The sequence below is a fragment of the Mytilus californianus genome, unplaced genomic scaffold (assembly GCF_021869535.1).
Source record: "Mytilus californianus isolate M0D057914Y unplaced genomic scaffold, xbMytCali1.0.p SCAF_9, whole genome shotgun sequence".
NCBI lineage: Eukaryota > Metazoa > Mollusca > Bivalvia > Mytilida > Mytilidae > Mytilus > Mytilus californianus.
The window spans coordinates 68,348,910-68,376,908 of record NW_026262745.1 but is presented as its reverse complement, the minus strand read 5'-3'; the positions used below and the strand labels follow the sequence as shown (position 1 = coordinate 68,376,908).

The 27,999-nt window shown below is 32.2% G+C and overlaps 2 protein-coding genes across 2 annotated transcripts in view; both read right to left on the bottom strand.

Moving 5' to 3' along the window:
• Positions 1-10,119: 10,119 nt before the first annotated feature.
• On the bottom strand, positions 10,120-12,167 carry LOC127714686 (ankyrin repeat domain-containing protein 50-like). Its single transcript, XM_052220753.1, has one exon. The coding sequence runs from the start codon at positions 11,966-11,968 to the stop codon at positions 10,409-10,411; it is 1,560 nt and encodes a 519-aa protein (XP_052076713.1). The 5' UTR covers positions 11,969-12,167; the 3' UTR covers positions 10,120-10,408.
• The window catches only part of LOC127714683 (uncharacterized), a 230,980-nt gene continuing 213,378 nt past the window's right edge, over positions 10,398-27,999 (bottom strand). Inside the window, exon 12 of the mRNA XM_052220748.1 lies at positions 10,398-10,408. The gene's annotated coding sequence lies outside the window, so the exon portion shown is untranslated. The remainder of the gene's footprint in view (positions 10,409-27,999) is intronic.

The following is a 27,999-nucleotide window of genomic DNA, read 5'->3' as shown; positions in this document are numbered from 1 at the left end:
TGAACGCTCCCGTAAGGGATCACGATGACCTTACCGTGTCAGACGGATCAGAGAAAAAAATAGAAAAACGAAGCGTCAAGCATGTGGAAAGGAAATTAAGAAACAAAGAAAAAACCGGGGACAAAAAAAAAACCTTAACAATAGGCAACTTCACGCTAAAACCGTTAACGTATGACGAACGAGAAACACCTTTGCAAAAACTGCAGCAGACAATTTAATATCTTCGCTGAAACTACAATACACCATGTTTCAAGTATCTTAATACACTCATATGTATAGTAGGTCTCGGTTGGATGAAGTTTCAGATTGGGTTCAAGAGGTGTCACATTTGGTAATTTGGACATTTTTGAAAAGTCACGAAGTTTCCAATTTGTCAACCTCAGCGTCGAGTATATTATATGTTGTAACAAGTCTAATGAGGTTAAAACATGATATACACAGCCTGTATTTGCATTATAACACTATGTTAGTCATCATCAAATCACCATTGAAGCTTTACACTGAACTAACATTCTGGAAGTATGCATGTCTGGCATTTTCGCCTGTTAGAAACACACATACATGTACCGTACTTCTCAAAAAGATGTCTTTTTCTCAGGATTATAACGGCTGATATTTCCTTTGATCTCCCATTTTATATACATTGTTGTTTGAATCTCCCTAATTATGCTAATTGCTTCTGTATGATTAGGAATGAAACCGTTTCCTTCGAAAGACCCTTTGGGTTTGTTCTGATTATTTTTGCAAATCATTGTGAAATATATTACCCTCTTTAAACATTACAGAAAAAAGACTAATGCTGCAACATTTGAAAACATGTGAAGATGTACTGTAATTTAGATTACTATTGCAATTTAACGATCTTGCATCTAAATATTTTTATAGTACTGTAGTAATTGATAAATCTTTCATTTTCAGTTTTATCAATTTTGCAGATCCTTTGTTTAAAATTAAACGAATAAACATTGAGAATTTCGTTAAGAAATTTGAAAATATATATTGTTTTTGTTTTAATTTTTTTTAACAGAACTTTACTTTTCACAAAAAAGGTTATCGTCCCATAAAAGAAAGATAAGTGATCATATAGTAATTAACAGATATGACAGAATTGTAGAAAATTTGTTAACCTAGGTTATGTATTGTGTTATATATGTATGTTGTAAAAACTATATATTGAATTATTTTTTTAATTTTCCCTAAAAATATTATTCATTTTATGAAATACACACATAAATGTATAATTTTCCGGATAAAACACCATACAGTAACAAGAGATCGGTGTCACTAAAAGATATAGGGCCACAACACCGTAAGTTTAGACCAATTTATTTTTAGAAGAAAAAGGTTGTTTGACTTTATCATGTATATTGAACACTAATCATATGCACTGCGTTAACAATTTCGTCAAGCAAATTATCTTATCAAATATGTTGGGTTTTTTTCTAGATGAATCAAATGACGAAAATGTATATGTTTATCTATATGCATTTGGAGGTGCTGTTTTAATTGGTATAATTTTATCGGCATTTATTACAAGATAAGATTTTATAGATCAACAAGTATAATCACCAATCAGGTTCTTGAAACAAATCACATGTCAGCGGCAAACGAACTTGAAAGTGTTTATGACGAAATTGACGAATTGGCTCTCGACGATATGAATCAACAGCCTAACCGAAATAGTTCTAGTGTAGAAGATGCTTCAAGTAACTCTTCAGGTACAACCAAGAGCGGTACGTCGAACAACGAAGGTTACCTAAATCCATACCAACCGATAATACACAATACAGATACCCACACATACAGCTTGACTTCAGCTGCGGTCACGTCTACCGACGAGAAAATAGAAGATCACATATGCAAGGAAATATGCAATGAAACCTACGTCAATGTCAAACAAGATGAAAATACAAAAAAGTTTTCAAATAACCCAAACTTGCAGTCCTTCAATTATTCTGACATTCCAATTGATACAAAAACTGTGACAGTTGATTTAGATGAATATGAAAACACGCGCATCTTTCAAATGTCAAAACAAATTAAGCCATAAATTAAAAACGTAAAGTTGTTTTCCATATGCTTTACTTTCTGTACAATAAACAATACAATTATATATACTTCTCATAAACTTAGTTACAGAGTTATTATTGTGTGATGACATACTCAAGTACCGTTTTATCATAATAGTATGTTAATCCGATGCTCTTAAATTAAAGACGTTCTATCACTACCTAGATGAGTTATTTTACCTATTCAGGTGAAATTCATGAGGGTTGAGTACAAGGTTGGTATTATTTGAATGTAAAATAGCTTGCAGTCACAAAACATGGTAGACGAATACACTTCCAAATTAGTTTAAGTTGATACAACCGCTGGTTCATGTGGTTGGTTGATGGTCTCCAAGTGTATTAACAGTTCTTTGCTTGACATTATTTATAAAATACATGACCATATTTTCAGTTGAAACTAATATTGCAACTGCCTCAGGCAAAGTTGACTGTATCTGGTTTTGACTATATATCCCATGTGTGACCTGCATAACTTCTTCAGTACTTTTGCAACATGAATATACTCAGCTTTAGATGTTTTGGTTTTAGCATTTCTGATGAAGATAAATCCAGAAAAGCGCTTTTGATGTACTAAATTTTAGAGTGTAGTTGGACCCTAAACATTTAAAATACCCGACCTCCAAAGTCATGGTTTTTAGTATTCTAGATGATGGCTAATTTAGAAAAGCGCCCTAGAAACACCAAATTATAAGGTGTAACAGTTACTTATTTTTATAGGTTAAACCTATTTGACTGTATCTATCAAGATTTGTGTTAAAATACTCGAGTGTATATGACCATTACAGAATTTGTCGTTGATCGCAGACCTTTTTTTCTTAGTCAAACTTATTTATGACTTGTTCTTGACTAGACGATTTATACCTTGATATTGGGCATAGACACTTGTAAAATTAAGGTCCCGTTATAACAAATGTTAAACTATTCAAACAAGAAAATTAACGGCCTGATTTATGTACAAAACAATGAACGAAAAACAAATATATATGATATACAGCAACACACGACAACCACTGAATTACAGGCTACTGATTTGGGACAGGCACATACATAATGTGGCGGGTTTGCTGGCGCCAAATCCTCGCCTTAACCTAGGACAGTGGAGTAACAGTTCAACATTAGAAACAACAATAAAAATCCGTTGAAAAGGGCCTAACTCATCAGATCGATACAAAACAGAAAACATCTAACAAAAAACACAGACCGAACGTGGCAGGGTATTTATACTTCCCCACAACAAAAGAGACGCTTAGTACTGATCTTCGAGTACTCGCAGTTACTGAAAGCTAGTTGAAAGCCAATAACAACTAATGAAAAATAATGCTTTAAAGACTGTTTGGTTAATCAGGAAATATAAGAAAAAAATCAAAAGATCAAGGTCATTTGAAATAGAAATTCACTATTTTTTATACTTATATTTAATTAATTTATACTTAGTGACACGTTATATGTGTATTTTATTTGATTTTTTTGGCTTTAATAGAGCTGTTACAATTAAAGTGCTTAACACATAAAAGATATACTTTTCATTGAACATTTAAGACGAGTTTCAGGCGTATTCAAAGTTACTTGTTTCCATGGCAACTAACACTTCAACTTTCGGAAGGAATTTTATTTTTTTATAAGTGCACCGTAATAAACCCCTTGTATACAAATTAAGGACATCTTGGAGCATGCACTTTTCATTTTCTTTGAAATTCTTTGATGCTTTCGAAGGGTGGCTCTCAAAATGTAAGTATAATATGTGTATATTTTAAATGGTAACATTTTCTACTGCTCATTTAAACTTATATATTTACCGAAGATGATGTTATAGAATAAAGAATTTAACCCTGTGTTCAAATTATTGTGTCGAAAGATTCTTCGGTATGGAATATTGAAGAAGGCCTTGTGGCCACAGTGAATTTTGGGGGAAGTTGGAATCCATAAATCTCCTAAATTGGGATAATTTTGGTCACTAAATTTTGATCAGTAAATAGAGCAATGAATATTGTCAAAAATATAAAAAATCCAAAGTTCAAATTACACTGTCATGACTGTTACATTTAACTTTCTCGGAATCATTTGAATTTTATTTACAATCCGGTAACTCTAAGTCATTTATTAATTTTAGATCTGAATCTGAAAGTCTAAAATTATTACATATACATGACTCAACTTACATACACTTTGGCATTATATTTATGTATTAAAAAATCCCTTGGATAGGGCAAACAGTCAAATTGTCTATGAGTTAAGTTAAACGTTCTTCGTTTTCATTTTCTATTTTGAAAACCAAAAGTTACCTTAAGTTGTCTGTTATGGAAAACATGACTTTTCTCATTTTACTGGTATTCATTCGTGTGGAAAATCAACAAATCATGACGTTGACATACTCATATATCCAATATTTCACAGTGTAATAAGAACTCACGTAAGCATTTGAAATTTCTGCAGTGTTTGGAAAGAAGTCAAATTTAACACAAGTCTGTCTCCAAAGGCAAATGACAGGCATTCTATAATTATCCAGAAGGTTTACTTACTTTATATCACATCGAATATTGAATTACTGATACTAGAGTGCTTTCATTTAACATATGACAGCAACACACAGCCTATTTTTGGTGTTGGAGACAAACTAACTGAGGAATTGATACCCAAAAAATCTGGCGTTCAGCCAGGCAAATGTATAGATTAGGGACAAGCATAAACGGGGTCCTGATACCTGCGTCATCAAAACAAAAATGTACAAACAACATAATATGATTGTAGTAAAACATGCAAAAATTTGTTTAAATCTATCTATTATCCATATAAAAAGACATATATAACACTCAAACTTTAAATTCAAAACATTCATGATATGATGATTTGAAATTTTATCAATCAAAAGTAACCTATCATGAACTGTATTTGTACTAATGGTGGCAACTCTGAAAAACAGATATCCACGTATTGGCTGTAGAAACATGCTTGTATGTCAGAAATTGTTCTTTTTGTAGTATACGAAAAAATGAACAATCTAACATAACGTGAAAACTTTTTTCAGTCGTATTTGTTGAACATAACTGACATTCATCGTTTTTTTTTATTAGATTCATTCGCTGGGGCCTGGCATCTATACAATGTAGGTAGACAATTCGTTCTTGTCAAAAATCTAAGCCTTTCTGATACCAATGCTTACGCTTAACAACCACGAATGGAACAAGTTTAAACTACTCTTTGCTGAAATATTTGATAATTGTATATTTGACGTTTCGTTACCATAAATTTTAATAAAGATATAAACAAGATGTAAACGTAGGTAGGTTTTTTTTAAAATCTAGCATAGTATGCGTCGTTGGGTTGCTTCCCCTGAATTGGTAGTTTTAAGAAAATTTTGCAGTTTTTGGTTATTATCTTCAATATTTTTATAGATGGAGATAAACTGTAAACAGCAATTTGGTTATTATCTTCAATATTATTATAGATGGAGATAAACTGTAAACGGCAATAATGTACAACAAAGTAAGATCTTCAAAAAGTCTAACATGACCAAAATGGTCAATTGACCCCTTAAGGAGTTATTGCCCTTTATAGTAAAATTTTAACATTTTTTTGTAAATTTTTGTAATCTTATACAAAAATCTTCTCCTCTGAAACTACTAAAACAAATTTAACCAAACTTAGCCACAATCATTATTGGGGTATCTAGTTTGAAAAATGTGTCCGATGACCCCGACTACCAACCAACATGGCCGACATGGCTAGAAATGGAACATAGGGGTAAAATACAGATTTTGGCTTATATCTCTGAAACTAAAGCAATAAGAGCAAATCTAACGAGGAGTAAACAAGTTCATCAGGTTAAGATCTATCTGCCCTGAAATTATCAGACAAATCAGACAACCCGTAGTTGGGTTGCTGTCCCTGATTTGGTAATTTTAAGGAAATTTTGTAGTTTTTGGTTATTATCTTGAATCTTATTATAGATAGAGATAAACTGTAAACAGCAATAATATTAATGTTCAGCAAAGTAAGATCTACAATCAATTCAACATGACCAACATAATTAATTGACCCCTTAAGGAGTGATTGCCCTTTATAGTCAATATTTACCATTTTTTGTTAATTTTTGTAATCTTTTACAAAAATCTTCTCCTCTGAAACTACTGAGACAAATTTAACCAAACTTGACCACAATCATCATTAGGGTATATAGTTTAAAAGACCATGCCTACCAACCAACATGGCCGACATTGCTAAAAATAGAACATAAGGGTAAAATGCAAGTTTTGTCTAATATTTTTTGAACCGTTATAAATAGAGAAAATCTGAAAGGAGCAAAAATGTTCAGAAAAATGAGCTCTACCAATTGTCCATATACGTCAAAACTGTTAGACAAATTCTTAAATGTGTTATTGCCCATAAATGAAAAAAAATACCATTTTTTTTCATTTTTGCCTATTATCATGATAACTATGATATTTAGAGAGAAACATTTTTTTTCCGTTATGCCTTATATGATTTAAATTATATATATAAAAGACAAAAAAAACCACTTTAAATCACAAAAATGATCAGCAAGGCAAGGTCTATTAAAAAGTCAAATTTTGCCGATATAGTTAGTAGACTGTCACTCTTCATAGGAGTGATTGACCTTAAATGAGGATTTTTTTACCCTTTTTTGAACAAAACCTAAAGAAGATAGAGAGAGAAACTAAACAGACTAAAAGATCAGTAATACAAGATCAACAAAATAGGGATTTTTGTCATGAAGTCTATTCTCGTCTACAATGATGGAGAGTGTTCTTTGTTTGATATGCACATATACCTAGGTGAGCGACACAGGCTCTTCAGAGCCTCTAGTTTATTTAAGTCTTTCTTTTTTTGCGTAACCCACATTTTCGATTTTGATGAAATTCAAATCAAAGCTTCATTTTGAAACAAATTTATGTGGTTTGTTTTATAAAGTTTGTAGCTCATCTTCTGTATTCCTACATTTGTATGAGGACAATGTCATTATCGAAAAGAGGCCGGTTAATTAATCCAGAAGCGATGTTAATACTCATATTTGCCTCCTGCTGATAAGTTCTACTCACGTCTCAAATACGTAATACAATAATTATAGAGCGCCTGAGCAGGGTGGTATAGGTGAAGGGAATGAAGTTTCAAACAAATATTTCATTTGGTAAAACAAACGAAATGGTTGATTTCTGCATGACATAATGAGCTTCCGAACTATATTTAGAACGTCTTTTCGCAATGTTTGTAAATCAGGCGAAAAATGCCTTGTTTAGGCAGAAGAACTGATTTAGAAAAAAAAGTGTGTAACTATTTGCCTGCGGACGCGAAGAAAACACCAATCAATTTAACAATCATATTTTATTAGACAAAGTTCCCTAAGAATTAAAAACAAAAAAGACAAATGCATGTAAAGAAAAATGTTAAATACAAAATAATCTATGAAACTTTCTACATTATAAGCATACAGTTTGAATTTTAAATTTGCGATGATATTTAGATGGGAAACAGAAATTGCACTGACTCATTTATAAAGGCCTTCCGTTCTACTATACGGGATGTATGAATGCGCAGCCACTTCCCGTGGGAATGGGAATAGTGTTTTTTTTGTATGCATCGTGAAATAAGGAAAATAAGGAAACTAAGGAAAATATCAGCTCCTATCGATATACCCTCAGTTCAAATTTACCGCCTTTAATAGCAGTTAGTCCGCTATGTAAATCCTACCTATCAGATTCATTGTTAAGTTGTTCTCGTTCTGTATTTGTATGGAATATTTGCCACAAGACGTTTTGAAAACATTTAATCAATTAATATATATTTTTTTCGTATGTGTCTTGTCCCAGCAAACTTCTTTCTGAAATATGTCAATTCAAAAAGATTAAACTTACAGTTTATTTGTTAAGATATTAAATAAACTTTAAGGTTTTTGCGTCAACGTCCACATGTGTTCTGTCTCTGTGTATTATGCAATATGATAGGTCTGATTCTTTAGTATTAGAGAATTAATTTATCTTGCTTTTAGAGATGACACATGAAGTTTTTAATAAAAAAGCTTTTGAAAATTTTTTATCCTAATATTATTTCAAAATCATTATATTCTTGTGTATAGCTCTGAAAACCAAGGATGTAAGGAAATATTAGAGACATATCGAAGATTTTTCTAAAACAAAACGTCAGAATCAATCCGTTCAATTATTATCGGTATAATAGTAAATAATATGTGTTACACAACTACCCCAGTTTTTGGACAGGATTGGGTGCCGACTTATGTGTCTGTCCGAAAAGCAACGGGAGATACAAAGGGGACATTAAAAACATTTAAGTCAACACCATGGCAAAACAAAAAGAAGGACGACAAACAAGTCCACGAAACACCACATATAGAACGTAAAAACTCAAGACTGAGCAAAACAACCATCACCAAGTCAAGAACCTGTAATCAAGTGGTTTTTGTGTGGTATGAATGTTTTTCATTTATTGTTGAGAATGAATCAAGCCGTTTGTTTTAACAGTACAGGGTACGGATTTTGCTCATTGAAAAAGAACGCAAAGTGTTATGCAATTGTTTATATTATCTCTATATTGGTATTTAACGCAACTCAATGAGATTCGCGAGTAGACAAATGACGCAACTATAAATGGTCGCCAAAAATGTAAAACATAGATCTTCCTTTATATAAAGTCATCAAGAAAAAAATGGAAATAGCCAACATGTCTGCTTGGAAGTATAAAATATATACAAATAAATTATTTATAATCTAGCGAAAAAAAGATAGTGTACAGTAATTGTCTTAACAGGCAATCATGCCACATCTACTTATGTTCGACTTTTGTTGTTTTGTTCATGCTGCCGAATTTCAATGAACATTTTAAACGTAAAATCCTTTAACCAATAACAAATTCAAAAGCTCAAACACATCAAACTAATGTAAAACAACTGTAATATTCCTGACTTGGTACAGGCATTTCCTTATGTAGAAAATAGTGGATTAAATCTGGTGGCTTAGTATTCTTTGATGAGAATGTCAAACTTTCAGTATTTGTTATGAACCAAATTTGAATTACCACATTTTTCAAAGGAGTAGGGCCAATTTCCCCTGAATTCATGTCACACACGGACCTTTTTCGAAATGTTCTTTATTCTTCACCGAATTGCTGTATAAAAGATTCGTATGAGTTCTTTAAAAGTTTTGATAACATTTTAGTACATTTCAAACATATAACCGAATACACCTTATCACTATTTATTCCAAACCTATCTGAAATTACATAGCTTTATTCACCCAGTTGAAGCTAACTGGGGCCCTTTTTGAACAATGTATTTTGCATACTATTTTTCAAAGAAACATGTTTAAACTACGATAAACACTTGATAAAAATCGTTTTTAAATTTTTAGTTTGTTTTAAAAAAAAAAGGACAATGGTAATAACAAAATTTCGAAATGTTCACTTGCTAAACTTGTTCCTCCCTTAGTTCAGTATTGATGACCTTTGTTTTTTAAAATACATGCCCCAAACAGTACTGTTTTTTTTCCGGAATGGACTAAATAACGGTAAGGTGTATTATAAAAATGTCTATAGACGTCCAAATATCAATTTTGATACAATTAGTTCAAAATGCGTAGTTAATCAAACAATGATTTTGGAAAAACGTTTCTAAAACCACAATTCTACAAGAAGTATCGATATATTAATGTCTTGCAAAAAATCTAGATAAATTTATTTTGGTAAACGATATCCGAACAGGATACGTTTCACAGACTAGAAAAAATGTATAATATTGTCTATAAATAAAATGTTTTTTTTTAAATCTAATTCCAAATATCTTGTTGTTTAGTTTTTCCTAACTTTGATCTTTTTTTTGTTTACGGCTAGGCGATTGGTATTTCAATCACATGATATCGTTTTTTTTTATAGAACATGCCTGTTGTGTATGGAACCTTGATTGCATTTGGAGGCATTATATTAATTCTCTATGCCAAGTAAACACCAAATGCATCAGATTAATTCTCTATGCCAATTGCAAGCAAACAAACATTGAATAATTGCCGATTCATACTATATATTCATATCATCAATCATAAGACACCGATACCGTTTACACAACCATGAGGAACATACATGTTCACATGAAAGTTCTTTTTTTTTCTTAATTTAAAGCACTTTTGATAGAAAATTGAATAACTTGATGTTTTACAATACAGATTGCTCATTATTTGGAAGGAGGAAGTTTCACAATGTCTGTGTAGGAGTGTTTCGTGCCAGTTCAAGTCGTTGTTAGTAAAACTTGTACATGCAAGAGCTTATTTATTTATGAGAACTACATGATAGTGCCCTCAAGTAACTGATGCGTGAAGCTATGTCTTTTTACATTGATCAGACTGATTTAAGTCAGCGCCACTCTGAATCAAAAAGTTTACTATTTCAGTATTTCCGTTTTCGTTTGCTACTAATAGTGGAGTGGTCCCAGAATAATCCGAATCAGAAATGTTGCTTCCGTTTTCTACCAAATATTTTACAATATCTAAATAACCTTGTCTACATGCCTCAAACAAAGGCGACGCATTCCATGTATTACACTGTGTAATGTTAGCTTCATTTTCATTTAATAGTTTAACTATGTCTATAAACCCCTTCCTACATGCTGCAAACAGTGGAGTACACTTTCTACGGTCTGTTGCGTTTAAATCAGCTCCACAGTTAATAAGGATCTTAACAGTTCCGGTACGTCCTTTATCGGATGCAATGAATAATGGCGTCCTACCTTCCTCGTCGAATTGATTTATATTAGCTTTGTTTTGTATTAAAATGGTGACACTGTCTTCATGTCCTTTCGCCGCCGCAATATATAATGGCGACCTAAGTTTAGTCCAGTCTGACTGTGACACATCAGCATGATTACCAAGAAGGAGTTGAACAACTTCAGAATACCCCTTTTTGCAGGCAATAAACAAAGGAGACCTACCCTCATTATCAGGTTTCGAAACGTTTTCATTACAAAAAGGTAAGAGGTGTTCCAAAACGTCTATTCTTCTATGGATTGATGCAGCAAAAATTAACGTTTGTCCTTGATGATTGGATTTCGAAAAATCAGTCATTTTACTTGATAAAATTTTAACGGTCGACAAGGGACTTTCAGAAGCAGCTACTAATAATGGCGAGTTACCCTTAAAGTCGCACTGATTAACATCGGCATTGTTTTGTAGTAGCACTTCAACTATACTATCGTATCCTCCTCTGGAGGCGACCAATAATGGAGACTGCTTGTTTTCATCACACAGCGAATGCTTAGCATTCTTTTCCAGCAAAACATTTACTACTTCCATCTTCCCGAAAAGACACGCAACGAACAAAGGCGTTCTTCCAAATCTATCACTTTTATTGATATTGCAATCAAACTCCAATAACAACTGAACAATGTCTGCGTATCCTTCCCATGCAGACTCAATTAATGGTCTTCGCATTTTGTGAGAAAAGAAATGATGCTGTTTCTTAAAATCTATGTAGTCATCATAACTTTTTTCAGCAAAATTTCCGTTTATTTCACTGTTTACACTGAAATGTTTTAAAAGTTCAATAACTTTTTGTTTTCTGATTCGACAATACGAACAAAATTTCTCTCTGTACGACTTATTCGTCAGTTGATTGTTATGAAATGTACTATACGTTTCACCTTTTTCTAAATCAAACATCAATCTGTCGAAAAATCTTTTTTCGGCATCCTCGTTATCGATGAAAATAATGTTTTTATAGCTATTTGTCATTATCGATTGAAAGCAAAAACGTTCAGCAATAAATGAGCTACGAACGAATTTGATAAAGCTATGAAGAAATGTCTGACCGCATACCACAACAGCAATATGATACACTTTGGCATGAATAAAATGATAATAATTTTCCGTTTTCGTCATATACATTCCGTCGAGGTTCGCTAGTTGGGCTTTAATTTTATTTTTAACTTGGTCTTTATTAGATCCTAAATTAAATTCCAAGCAAATATTCTCGAACGCCTTTCTTTCAATGTCTGATTCATAAACATCGTTTAGTATTTCCTCTTTAAAATTATTATTTAATAATGCACATAATGTAATCGTGCAGAATTGAAGATTGTTCTTTTCTTTCAAAACCATTAAGTCTTGTTTGATAAAACCTTTAAGATTGTTAAATAGCTTAATGATTTGATCAGGTGTTTTTCGTTCAGCTATTTTACATAAAAGAGGGAAATATGCCTCGTCAGATTTCAATTTTTTTACTAGTTTTGTCTCCGCTTCTGGGGTTATATATTTATTGATCATTTTTAGTTTTTCGTTGTCTGTCAAAGGCCATTTTGATAATAGGCAAACGTATTTCATCAGTAATTTGTGCTTTTGAAAAATACTGTCCTTGTAAATACTTAACCTAGTAGCAAACAAAAATTTAACTTCAGCAATATGTTTGGTGTCACTTTTATCCGAAGTTTCTATCAACTTAAGAATTTCATTGATTCGTGAAAACCATAGATCGACAGATTGTGCGTTAATATTCACCTTCCCGCACAAATCATCTACAATGAATATCTGTTTTCGATTTTTGTTCCGAAATTCAAAAATAATTTCTGGACTCAGAACTATTGGAATGATTTCATATTGCTCTTGGTCTCTCAATTTCAAGGAGATATGTCGAATTATGGAAGATTTACCATTACCGGCATGACCAACTACAAACACACAACTATCTCTTTTAAGGCTTTCCAATATTTTTTGTGTTGCCGTTGTCACAATAAACTTGTCATCGTCTTTTACCCAGTCATCAATGTGCTGATTATGTATATCTGAATGACAGAAGAGAAATATAACCCGATACATTTTTACTGACATAAAGGGAATTATAAAGAAAGGCAGACAGACAGGAGTTCATAACTTGACCTAACATTGTTATGTTTAGGTGTAATACCACCAAATCATAATACGTCACATCCGGCTTCATACGAAAAAGGCTCGACAAAAATTTTTCCCTTGAATTTGAAAGTTTAAGGAAATCCTACATTTTATTGCAGTAGGCAGAGCAAGAGTTTTGGGTGTCTTTTTCTGATCCTTTCTCCCTATTTCCTATCATATGCTTTAAACGAAAACCTTTTCCTATGTGATACTTTAAGAAATATACAGTTATAAGTAAATGAAATTATTTTTGAAGCAGTAACACTAAATTATTCACTTAAAGAGAAGCATCTTATGTCTCTTTCTGAAGCGCGGCGTAAACTTAAGTTTTGCGTATTACGTAAGTAATAACTAATTGAAACTCCATTAAGTCAGTAAACTTTTAATTGGATAGATCATTCAGCTTGAACACTTCAAGTAATTACTCATTTATCGTCACATTTAATGCATAAATATGTGATTGCTACCCTAAATTTTGATTTATTGGCCTAAAAAATTGAAATTTTGAGGAAATGAGAGGTATAATTGGACCAAAAGGGACCAAACAATGAAGACAAAGAGGCCCATTAGCTGGTATTTATCATCTTAGAGTCATTTTTTGTATCATATTCAACTGTTTGTATGCAGATGAGATGAATAAATTGGTCCACACTATATTCTATCATGATGCGGAATGATTTGGATTTTTTGAAGAAGCTTTGCTCAATTTGCTGTAGATGTCGTCTTACATTATACAAGATTTTCCAACTTTTGACCTGATTTTGACAAAACTTGACAGTAATACTTAAAATAATACTATTTCAACATGTTCAAAGGAAAAAAAATCACAATCAGATTTTACAACAATGTCTTCTTTAGGTGTAACCACCATACCATAGCACGTCACATCCGGTTTTATACGAAAAAGGGTCGAAAAAAAATCCCCTTGCATTTGACAGTCGTAGGAAATTAATCGTACATTTAATAGCAGCAAAACATTTCTGATTCGTAAACATATATCTTGAGTGTTTCACAGCACCATTCATTTTTATTTGGTGTTTCTATAAAATATTTTGGAATGGAAATTTAATAGGTGAACCTCCAGTGATGGTTTTGATCTTATATGCAACGACATGTTTTGTGAAATTTTGTCTGCAGTACTGGACAGGATAAAACTTTACTCATGCCAAGAATTTCTTTATTTGAAACAAAGATAATTTCTGCACAATTCCTGGAAAAGTGCCAATTTAACAAAGACTAATAAGGGAAAGCAATGGTGGTATTACTCCTATATTTCTGGTGTACTTTGTATTTCCGCAAAATGTCATAATAATGTTAATTATGAATTGACACCAATTCTTAAAATAGCAAGATTTTTATTCGAAATATTATGATATGAAATTGTCATCGACATATTCAATGTATGCAATCATACAATAAGGTGCAATCGTTTAAACGTTGGTTATTTTATTATATATCATGCTCAACTAGAATTATGTCCATAGATAGGACCAACTTTGTGAAACTATGTAAAATTAATTGTCATCAAATATATGTATCGGTTAGTCTATGAAAAGGTATGTACTATGAAACTTAGAGCTAGGGGCTTGCCCCGAGCACTTAATTTCATAGTATTTACATTTTCGTAGACTATCAAATTTAGCACACTCAAGTAATCTTTTAAAATTGGTCTATTGATAGTTGATTTTGGCTGACTACTTGTATCACATGTGTTTTTAAAACGGGGTTCATTAACATTAACTGAGTTTAATGTTTTGTAAATTTACTCACTAGTATCATAGCAATCATATTTGTTCAATTTGGGACAGTAATTTACCAGATCACGAGTTCATAAATGTAGCAAACACGAATTGGGAACAATAACGGTTTATAAGTCAATCTCACATAAAATATTCGATGTTTAAAGGCCATTGACTCCAGAATGAGAAGATGGTAGCTGCTGGTGTATCTTTGTATATCGATATATAGCGGTGTCTGTGAACATGTACTTTTTACATGGAAAGCTGACAAAGGAAATTGACCAAAAACAGGTATAATTAAATAATTAAATGGCTGTGGGAGCTTTACATGTTTTGAACCCCCCCCCCCCCCCCCAAAAAAAAGAAAAAAATCACAATAAAACTAAAGTATAATAAATTTGAAAAAATATAGATATATGCGCCATAGAAAGTTTAATGGTTATGCATTAAAAGCAACTACCATTAGATCAATTTGAAAGCTTATAGGTTTCTTTTTTTTATTTCAAAGTAAAATCTTTATCAAAATATAGATATAAGTGGCACATTCCCGTCAGACGTTATCACTTTTATTCTTTATTTAAATGATAGAAGCTTGCAATTGTCAAACATATTTTTTCAAATGAAAGATTTCAATTGCAGGCTATATAAAAGGCAATGTGAAAACTAATTACAAATATTTTTTTTTTGGTTTTTTTATCACTTTGGGACAAAGCATTTATTTCCAAAATTGACAGTGCCATTTTTGTTTTTAATATCTTGATTACGATAGAATGAAATCCTACCCTTGTGGTAATTCATACAAAGTTACTTAGTAAACGGAAAAAATATGTATTATGAAACTTAGAAGGCAAATTCAAGCATTTTATAGGACAATAAGTTGTACGTATGTGCTAACAGGCTTATATTACTCAATACTTGTGTTTCGTTTACATCATCCCAATGAATGGTAATTCAATAAAAGAAGTTAAATGGCAACTTTACACTAGAGATTCCTTAATCTAGTACCAAATCAAACATGCTTTCGTGGATGTTGCTAGCGTTTTAATCTATTTACAGATATTTCCGCCAGGGTTTCAATATATGACCGAACATGTTGTTTGTTTTCACTCTAATTTATGGGCAAACACATGCTATACTGATTTTTGTTTAGTAAAAACCATTTAAATATTATTTATACACTCCATGTGATAGGCAGTAAAAAGGGGTAAAATTCGGGTATGTTGTCGTGCTGCCTGCATTGACAATATCGGTGATTTTTTTAATTGGCTTGGTATTTAGTTATTCCTTTGAAACAACTATAAGGTGATTTCAAAGAAAAAATGGAATTTACATCCAACCTTGCAGCCCGAAAATTTAACCTAACAGAAACATAAGAAAATTGTCGTCAATCGCATTTAAACGCACAATATAATCAAAATGAACAAAGTGAAGTCTTTAAAGAGAACAAACAGTACCTCTTATTGTTTTCCGCAGTATCTCTTCCTCGTTTTTCTTCACCAAGTATACAGAAACTAAAAGCGAAATTATATTTTTATTGTACCAAATAAAGTGGCTAATATGAATTAATAACAATATGTAAATTGATAGCATACTAGTATAAACTCAGTTAACTGTATAGAAACGTCATACATGTCATATGGTGTTTAGTTTTGAAATTGATTTTTCATATCAAAGACGTTTTTGAGACAATTATGTTGCGGGATTTCATTTTTTGTTGATTTCGATGGTAAAGGTAAACCACGAATAAAAATGCCCAACGATGTTCAAGTCATTTAAAGATTTGTACGAAGACTTTGGCAAAACCACGAATCAAATATCCAAGAAAATATAATTTTCCCTAAATCCACGAAAATTGGCACCAACAAAAATATATTTTTCCCTCAATCCCCGAAAAATTGGTACCCACGAAAATAAATGAATTCACAGTAATTGATTACTGTCAACTTAATGTATATCCATAATATATTGGTATCATACCTCTCTAAAACACATCGTACTGAGTGTATTAAAATATATGTGGTAAATATCTGTTTTCCTATAGGATAGCCATTGATCTGACCTAAATCACAATTATTCCATAGCCATTAAGTTATTATTTCCGTGACTTTTTGGTCAATTAAAATAGACAAAGAAAAACACGAAAAATATATTTCTTTTTATTGCTTGTACTTTTATGACGTGTGTGATAAGCAGTATGTCGGTAATATAAGTGCTTCTTGTTTAAAAAAAACGATAAGATAATGGAAGTTAGTGTTTTTCATTACTTGAACAAACGGCATATACTTCAATTATAATAGACTTTAGTGAAGCTCTATAAAATATGGTTTTATCCTTATGCAAGTCAATATTTCAACCTCGTTTGAATCCGTAATATTGTGAATTTCAGTTACATCCTTGGATGGAGATAACTTACGCATTTGCTAAGCATGTTCAGTAATGAAAAAGAAATGAATGTCAACATTGAAAAGTGCAACATGGAGTAACAGGGAAAACCCGTTTCTTTGACTGATTCTGTCCTAAAAAAAAATCATCTTTCCGCAACATGTACAGGTAAAACGATGATCAATATATTCTTGTAATTTATTACATGCAATCACAATGACCAAGAGAAATCGTAATTATACGATTTGACGTGCTTGTATGTGTATGTGTATTTATATATATGTTGACATGAGGTCATATGAGCATTGGAATTATTCGTAGGTTATTTCGATGGTTAATTGGAGTCGTCAAGTCTAAATTACAAAATAATGTACGATCGAGATGCTGAACAATTGAAACGAATCATTGCATAGTTAATATTCTTTTTTGCTTGTTATTTTGATATACGTAATAGGTTGTTATAAATCAAATATATCAAAATTTGAGTCAAATCGGTGAGCAGGAATTTGACAGCTAATGCCCCTTTAAACCATATGATATTTAAATATTGATGTCGTCAATTGTTATTTGTTGATATCTTTATACTTATTTATTATACTTCACGTTAAAATGACATATTTTGATTGGCTAATACGAGGGTGTTAATTTACTCTATTACCCTTCATGGAGACGCTTGATCAAGTGTGCGCTTTATTGAATACGACTCTTTCCTATGGCAAATACTCTATTACCCTTCACGGAGTCGCTTGATCAAGTGTGCGCTTTATTAAATACGACTCTATCATATGGCAAATACTCTATAACCCTTCACGGAGACGCTCGATCAAGTGTGCGCTTTATTTATTACGGATGGTTGTTATGTACAAGACGTCATAATTTATTACTTTGAATTTGAAATTTAATCGACAGTAATAATAGAACATTCAGTATAATAAATTAAATAACACATATATATCTGAGAGGGTGATAGAGCAGATTGTTACCCCTCGAAAAGACATTTTCTACCCTTTATACCACTTTGCCTCATATTTTTATTAAGAAAAAATTCACACACCTAATTAAATGGGCATTTAAAAAGTCTGAATGCGAATACATATGTTCAAACTCTTTTAGGTCATTTTTAGTAGCAACAAACAAAAGAACTATGTCAATTGGACATGCTTTGATACTATATCTGCCCTTGAATTTTTACTTGATAACATTTTTGTTCGTTTTGGAGATTCCGTATATCGTCAAGTAATCGGAATTCCAATGGGGACTAACTGTGCACCACTTATTACGGACCTGTTTTAGCATTGTTATGAGTTACAATTTATGACTAAATTCAGCAAAAGACCCATCGAAACATTATCTGATACAAAAATTTAACAATACTTTTAGATATTTGGATGATATATTGGCTCTCAATAATGACGACTTCAGTATGTATATTAAAGAAATTTATCCTGTTGAACTTACTTTAAATAAAGCTAATACTAACAATGACCACTGTCCTTTCCTCGATCTTGATATCTATATCATTAACGGGAAGCTTAAAACAAAAATTTATGATAAAAGAGATGATTTTTCATTTCCTATTGTTAACTATCCATTTTTAGGTGGTGACGATCCCTTGTCAGCATCTTATGGTATTTATATATCTCAACTTGTACGATTCGCTCGTGTATGTAACAACGTATTAGATTTTAGCGAAAGAAATTTATGTATCACTGAAAAATTATTACAGCAGGGTTTTCGATACAATAAACTAGTCAAAACATTTACTAAATTTTATCATCGGCATAAGGACATCATTCGTAAATACAACTCAACATGCAGACATCTTATACGTTCGGGTATTTCACATCCAATCTTTTATGGTAATATTCTTTACAAAGCACAAAAATGTCAGTATTCACCTCAAAAGCTAACAAAACCTTAAAACAGACTTATTAAGAAGGGATATAGTTACGATACTGTTGTCAGGTCATCAAAGATTGCATATTTTGTCTTTAATATTGATTAACTCATAGGGTCTTTGCATCGGAATTAAACATATTTATTCTAAAACCAGTTGTTGGCATGATACGGTTTATGTTCTTCTCATATATTTTATGATGGTATAATACTAAACCCATAACAGGAGGGATTGTGCCTGATATTCATATGATGAAGACATAATCTTTCAATCAGTTTAATTGAGGTCTGGAGCTGGCATGTCAGTAACTGCTAGTAGTCTGTTGTTATTTATGTATAATTGGCATTTTGTTTATTTTCTTTTGTTTCCTATTCTGACATCGGACTCGGACTTCTCTTAAACTGAGTTTTACTGTGCGTACTGTTGTGCGTTTGCTTTTTCTACATTGGCTAGAGGTATAGGGGGAGGGTTGAGATCTCAAAAAACATGTTTAACCCCGCCGCATTTTTTGCGCCTGTCCCAAGTCAGGAGCCTCTGGCCTTTGTTAGTCTTGAATCATTTTTAATTTTAGTTTCTTGTGTATAATTTGGAGTTTAGTATGACGTCCATTATCACTGAACTAGTATACATATTTGTTTAGGGGCCAGCTGAAGGACGCCTCCGGTTGCGGGAGTTTCTCGCTGCATTGAAGACCCATTGGTGGCCTTCGGCTGTTGTCTGCTCTATGGTCGGGTTGTTGTCTCCTTGACACATTCCCCATTTCTATTTTCAATTTTATTGTCAACCTTGGCTTCGCCTCAGTTGACAATGTTTTCTCAGGGTAACAATCTGCTCTATCACCCTCTCATCTATGTGTTATTTTTATAGTGTGCACAGTGATTACGTCGTAAGTTGTATTGATTGGTGTTTGTTTATGTCCGTGGACATAATTCATGCAAGTTCAATTCGAACGCAATGTATGTTAAGTTCCATGTTCTGTTGATTCTACATGAGACAGTGAGATTTTTTTGTCAATGTTAAATCTCGTCTTAACAAGAAACAAAAATCAGCTTCTCATTCAAATATATAAATACATGTCTTGTAGAGGTATTTGAATATCTATGTTCAATTTATGTTCAAACTGAAAACATAATTATTTACATAGCTTATATACTCAACTTTAGTATTCAAATTGTCTAAGAACTTGGGACAGAAGTGTAGCGATGTTAAAACTATTAACTCCTTTGAAAAGGTACAAAGCAAGGTAAAAAAAAACACAAAAGGAATCGCAAGAACTCCAAAAAGGAGTCGAACCACGTGCGTAGACATTTTATGCGCATTTAACTATGCATGCAACGACCGCCATCTGATTCCACACTCTTGAAAAATGTCACATGCAATTGCATTATGATTTTGGCAAGCATTACTTCATTGGAATCCCTGTTAAAATGTATTAATTTTTGTTAATTTGAAAATTGCTGTCATCATATTCTGATACGAACCATCGTCGAGTTATTATATAAGAATTTGAATGTGACAGTATTTAATATCAAGTCATCTAGCATTTGTTTTAGCACTGGGACTGTTATTATAGAGAGATATTTACCGTCTGGGTCCTTTATGTATTGGGCTATTCCTTTATTTACTTTCTCCAATATAATGTCTTCCATCATGATAAACTCTCCTGAAATATACAAAAATAAATTCCCTTCCTCATAAACCCAATTGATGAAGATATCGGATCACTGCATATTTCCACCACATACGTTACCTTACTTCAAGGTGCTATGCAATCATCTTTGTTCAGCTGCGTCAAGTACATATGTTGTGAAAAGCGATTTCTTGATAAGATTTTAAATATGTAGATAACAGTCGAGCCACAGAACAATAAACGATCGTTATCATCAGCTCTTACATAACACTAACAAAAGAGAAAGAAGATATCAAGACGGGATTTGAAAGTCATTAGTCCATAAAAAGCTAGACAATGCATTGTTCCGTAATGAACGCCCTATATCAGATGCGTGTCCAGGTAATCGTATTTGTAAATAGCAGTGGATTGCATGATTTAAAAATAGACTCTGATCTAATAAATAGGAAATGTTTTATGTGTTGTTTTACAAAAACAAAATGTACTTGTGTACGTAATTTTTTAGTATACTCATTAAATTGCTTTGCGCTTATTTGCAACTTTGATATATAACATTGGTTTTCGGCTCGTATCATGCTCTATCTTATTATCGTTGTATAGCGTTCAACAACAACCTTTCCAGGCGACTTATATGGAAAAAAAACTGCATTAGAACATATTCTGATTTCCGTCCTAAATCGAAGTATTTCTTGTTTCAACATTGTACGATTATATAAGATTTTCATGTTGACTAAAATCAATATAGAATTAATCAAATATTATAGAAACCTCATATTTGATTTTCGTCTATTTCACAACAACATAACTTTATTATGTTGTGTCGTTTTAAATTTTGAAAAAAGCCAAACTTGAAATCAAGGATAACTTGACTTAAATCTGACAATTGACAATCTGTCAATTATGAAATAAAAGTAACGACTAAACAGATTAGTAATAATATTGCCTTTCTATTGATCTTTGTACGCCGGCATTTTCATCCAGTTGACACGATATGTTTCCTATCATGATTTTCTACACAGCATTGCTGCTTTCCAGTAAAATATCGAACAAAGGAATCTTAATGGAAATTGTAGATTCATCCGTTCTTCAGTTTAACGACACCACTTTGAAACAGGTGGGTCATTGATTACAACGAATGTGTTACTAAACGAGACGGAAGATACCAATGGGTCATTCCAAGTCAACTAGTCGAAGAGAAATTGTCAAGGCTATATAAAAAAGCACGGAAGACAAACAAGTAAAAAAAAACTACACAGAAGACCAAACAAAACCTCACCACTTAAAACTATGGGTGATCTTAGGAAATTCTGAAGTGGTAGATCGTGCTAGTGACCTCATGTTGCTTCATGTCGATCATGGTAAGCTAATATTAGCTGACAAGTCGCATTCAGTGTTACCGCAATCCTGCTCTTGCATCGATAGTAACACCACGGACTACGACTTACTATCTAGAATGTTTTCTTGCCGTAAGCAATACGCGTACGACGAGTGCAAATCTTAAGCAGAATCATCCTGCCACTTCAGAAGATTTAAAATCACCCCTGTTTCTTGGAAGTATTCATATTTCATTCTTTGGTTTTCTGTGTTAATTTTCTTGAAGAGTGCGTTCTGCCCTGGTTGTTTTCGGTTTTTACTTGGACTTATAATTTTTGATTGTCCCTTTTTGTATATATCATTTGCTCTTTTTTATTTCTTGAATTTACTAAATTTGAAAATGTGAAATAATTTCACAATACCTCTGGTAAGAAAATGCAAATACATTGCATGTATGTATGATAGGTTCGAATTAAGTATTATAAAATTAACATCGAAAATACTGACTTCTGTAGTGAGTATAGTTAAACATTTTCCAGAGCTAAAAGGACTTCGTATCAATTGCCTGAAGAATTTTATGTCTCACTTATTATATTTGGCTGTTAAACAATATTCCTTGAGTGGAAAATCTACTTCTGTGTCAAGTACTATTTGAAAAAAATTACATTATGCTAAAAATTGTAAAGTAGTAGTTCCGTCAAACCAAAGGGAACGTGGATGGGTTTTGGATGTTCTGTGTCAGTTCTGTTGCGTAAAATACCGTCTGCGTTTTTGTATTTGGTTTCACAGTTTAACACATTTGTTTCCACAAACTGTATGTCTTTAGCTATTATATTTACGTTTTTTGTTTACTTACAGAAACCTATATTGTGCGAAGGGAAATCACACTAATATTTATATGTTTACATAAGTATTGATGTAGTTGCATCACCCGTGCCCATGAGTACATTACCATTCATTTAGTAACACATATTTCGGTATTGACATGATATAAAATGTTATGTGCTTTTATAATATCCAAATAATAATTGTGACATTGTGGTACAAACATAACGTAGATAGCAACTGCGTCTGGCAAAGTTAACTAAATATGATCTGGCTACCTTGTTTAAGCTTTCAGAATTGTGCAATTAAATGTTTGATATAATGAACTTCCAAATCTTTGTCTCAATTGAAATAAAGTCATCTAAAATCCGAGAAGATACCCAGATTTATTAGTTTTAAAGCACCTTCGGAAGTTATTAAGTTCAACTCTACAATGGCTGATATAATAGACATGAAATATGATATACGTTTATGGCTTTATGGACAATTCTTGAAAATACAAGCATCCAGATTGTGGCTCTGACTCATTAATTATCCTCCATTACTATTTTATATACTTCATTCCTGCATTCATTTCTATCTTTTATTTCACTTCTAATAATATGTGTGAATTCTATCGATATATTGTTTCACAGTTCATTTTTTAAATGTAGGATCAAAAGTCATTTGTTTCAACACGGCAAACATAATAATATATCATTATGCCATGTTTCTTGATTCGGAAACCATAATCACCCAAATAAACACAGTCGCTCGGTGATCATAGTTTACGAATCAACTCTTGTATCGACATACACATTTATTCTCTGAAAACGATTATAAATCATTTCGTAGCTTGAGTACTGTACTAGTACAAGTCTCCGAAATATATTTGTTTAATATATAACTAAAATTTTAAATGTTGGTTCTCAAACCTTCAGTTGTTATTATATATACATTTTCTGATTTTGTAAAAAGGACAACAACCATGAACTTTTAGGGTAATTGAATCTGACATCTGAAACGTATAACTTATGGATTATCTACTAACAGTAACTCAAAAACGAAGGATGTTGCACTGGCAATAAAACTAACAAACAAAATGACGAAATGTAACCCAATTAAGCATGCGGATGTTAATTTTAACAAACGTTTACTTCATAACAATTTTTAATGATAAAAATACTTAATTTTGTTCGTTCGAATTTATTTTATTGACCATTGGCTTTTAATGAAAATATCTAAATGCATTCCCAATTCGTTTGGATGCAACTTCATCGACAATGACTTGACAACGCCCCTTGTTGTATGACGTCAGAGGAGTGAAGCTATCGGATTTATTTCATATGTGAAATTATCAGTTTTTATTTAATTGTATAATCATGGTATTCCTATGCACGCAATGTAATGATGAGATGCATTACATTAAATTTATCTGTTTAATATTAAATAGCTCAATCAATATGATACTTACTACATTTCTCGATTAGGCGTATCCCAATTATGATGAACCAAAAAACTACAAATAACACTGAAACATCAAATAAAATTGCATTTAAATATCATAGATATAGATTCGTCTTGTTTTGTTTAAACTAAATGGTTGGGGCTATTATACTAATGGTGAATGGTTCCCCAAATTAGTAATTAACTATACTTTAAATGAGGGATAGTGTTCTAGTATTAACATCAGTGTATATAAAGTGCGATTCCAGTTAGTTCATTTTCACTGTTGTACGCGAGTATGTCTATTGTAGAATAAAGGATGATGGGAAAAACTACGTTTATTTACTTTTTGAAAATACAAAATAATAGATCTGAATGTATGTTTTAACAGAATTTCATTAGAATATAACTTTTTAATGTATAATAACAGGGTTAAAGTAAAAAAAAGTGTTATTTAAGCAGCAAAATCCATAATATTGATTACTGAATGCGATTCATTTTAACTATAGATGCGATGAATTATCACTGTAAGTGCAATCATTTCTGATGTGGAATTTTTGGAATCATTCTACATCAGAAATTCATCACTGATACAGTAAAAATGACATTTTAGGATTCGCACGTTACATACACTGAACATTGTGTAAATAATTTGAATACATTTTAAGATACCGACCTATTAAACTACACCTTCTTGCTATAAGGTGTGCTCGATTTTTGTGACTTTGCACACTTTTTTTTTGTTTATTTGAAAGGCTGTTTAGGAAATTTTTGTAAAAATAAATGATAGCGCAAATTGAATAAACAAATTGGTAATCTATATTGTAAATTAATTATTGAAACAACATTGTAATAACGTATGTGGTTTTTCTTTAAAATTTGGCGTGATTTGTCGCAAAATCCCTATTTTCTGTTAAATGCAATGAAACAATAGCTATTCTTGCTGTGAACTTTTGTTATCAAATAAAACGTCTCTTTTATTCACTATTTGTTGCTGTTTTAATATGATTGCATTTTGCAAATTTCGTAATACACAGGCTTCAGAAAGGGTTATAAACATTAAGAGAATGCATGACAGTTATTGTTTATAATGATTAATGATTTATATTTCTAGACAGGATCTGAACAAACTGTAGTAGGTTTTATATGCCTAAATGTATTTGATTATAAAACAAATAAATTATTGCCAACCAAAATTGTTTTTGTGATTGAGAGAGCGTGGCAATTTCTCTTCACGAGCCTTAAATGTATTCCCATTCTTAACGGACTTGTCCGTGAATGTATACATCCAGCACAGCCAGACTGACATCCAATTCATAAAGGATCTCAACGTCGATGGGAGGAAGACCATTGGATGACCATCTTTATATATCCCATTGAACATTTTTGATTCATTTTTTTTTCGGATATGTGCTTTTGTCCAATTTATATTTTTGTACTATTTGGCCCGATCACAGTATGTCTGCACATTTCTATTCAAAATAAAACAAAAATATTTTAGTTGAATTTCATCTGATTTGTCCAGTTAGTAATGAGTTCCTCACTATTTTAACTATCGGAGCCATGCAAATCTCTGTATTACTGAAAAATTATTACACCAGGGTTTTCGATATCACAAACTAGTCAAAACATTTACTAAATCTAATCATCGGTACAAGGACATCATTCGTAAATATAAATCAACATGGAGACATCTTATACGTTCAGGTATTTCACATCCAATATTTTATGGTAATATTCTTTACAAAGCACAAAAATGTCGGCATTCACCATGTCGGGGAGGGTTGGGGTCTCACAAAACATGTTTAACCCCGCCGCATTTTTGCGCCTGTCCCAAGTCAGGAGCCTCTGACCTTTGTTAGTCTAGTATGTTTTTTTATTTTAGTTCATTTATATGTTTTGGAGTTTAGTGTGACGTCCATTTTTACTGAACTAGCACACAATTTTATTTAGGGGCCAGCTGAGGACCACCTCCGGGTGTGGGATTTTCTCGCTGCATTGAAGACCCATTGGTGGCCTTCGGCTGTTTTCTGCTCTTTGATCGGATTGTTGTCTCTTGAACATATTTCCCATTTCCGTTCTCAATTTTATAACCAATTAAATATTTTAATGAATATGTAGCAAATATTACCAGAGAGTAAACCCATTATATTTTGGTCGTTGTCATTTCATCTTTAAATTTATAACGTAGCTAATTTTACCGTAAAACGTACTTGATAAAACAACAATCAATACCACCAACTTTGCTGTATGTATATGAATTTTTAATCCGTCTGAAAAGAAATGTAAAAGTTTAAATGGAGTCCTCACCTTTAAACATAAATATAAAAGCTGTACAAGATAAAACATGTTTTGCTTGCTTTGTTTAGATAATTTATACTTGTTTACTCTTGGCATTCCTAAAGATCGTGTTACACTTTAATGAATATTATGTTACTGGAAATGTTTTGAAAAAAAAATCAACAGATTGTATTTAAATGGAACAAAGCATTATTTTTATATAATCTGGTCAAGTATTTCGAGTTTGCTTTTTGGAAAAAAGGGAGAGAAGATATGAACGGGGAAATGTTAAATAGAAAGGTAAAGAAAGCAGACAAAGCCATAGTCAGAAGAACAAAAACCCATTGAACAACAGAACAAACAATTTTACAACTGATTTGTACATTATGTTCTTACTTTGTGTTGTTACACCACCATCTAATGTTAAGAGAGGGTTGATCACGCACACACATCGTTTAACCCCGCCACATTTTTTATCTACTTGTCCAAAGGCAAGGGGCCTGTAGAACAGTTGTTGTCGTTGGTTCATGTTTGTCATATTTGTTTTTAGTAAATTGTTTGGTTTTAAATATGTCCATTGTTTTTTCTCGGTTGTATTGTTTCATATTTGTCATGTCGGGGACTTTTATAGCGGACTGTACGGTATGTGGTTTCTTGTTGTCGGAAGGCCGTACAATAGCCCATACCACATCTCCTCATTTATACATTTGAAAGTTTTTATGTATGATACTGGAGTCTGCAGTCATTTAGACTGTTCAAACATCACCCGCACACAGCAAAAATGATTGGAGACTAGTGATATTTTGTCACGCGTTCATAAATTGTTGTTCTATCAAGGGCCATCAGTAAGCTTTCATTAAAAATAATTGACCTACGAGTAACTGTTTTGCTATCGATCAAAAAATGACTTCTAAAGATCGATTTAATTTGTTTTTGAAATTTTACATGTTATAAATATAGACCCTAAGGGTAATATTTCTTAGTACTTTCGTATTCTTCCGACCGCCCGGAAAACGCTTGTCAAAGTGGGGCGTCCGTTTGGATGTGTGGGATGTGTAAGTACACAGTCACATTCGTTCAGAATAAGGACGTTAAATCCGATGCCTTTTGCAGGGAGAGTGACACAGTTATTGCAAGCTAAGAGCTCTTTCAAAAACTCCTTTAGCGGTCCGTAGGCGGCAACATTTTTTTCACTATTAAATATAACTTCATTTTTAGTGGCTGTTTAAATTTCCTTAACCGTCAACTGAATTTAAGTAAATATTACGCGTTTGCAAACATTACGACTAATCTTCTGCAAAACCATTTTAGCAGCCATTGCAAATATTAATGAGTTCTCTTTGTATTAGGTTTTAAACTTTGACAAGTTTGGCCTCGAGCATTACTGAAGAGATAATAATGATCCAAATAAATTAGTACCTTAATGGAAATCAGAGAAATATATTCTATCTTTCATATACAAAAAAGTTCAATAAACCCATCATAGATACCAGGATTAAAATATTGTCCGTATGATACGACTAATGAGACTAATCAGTGA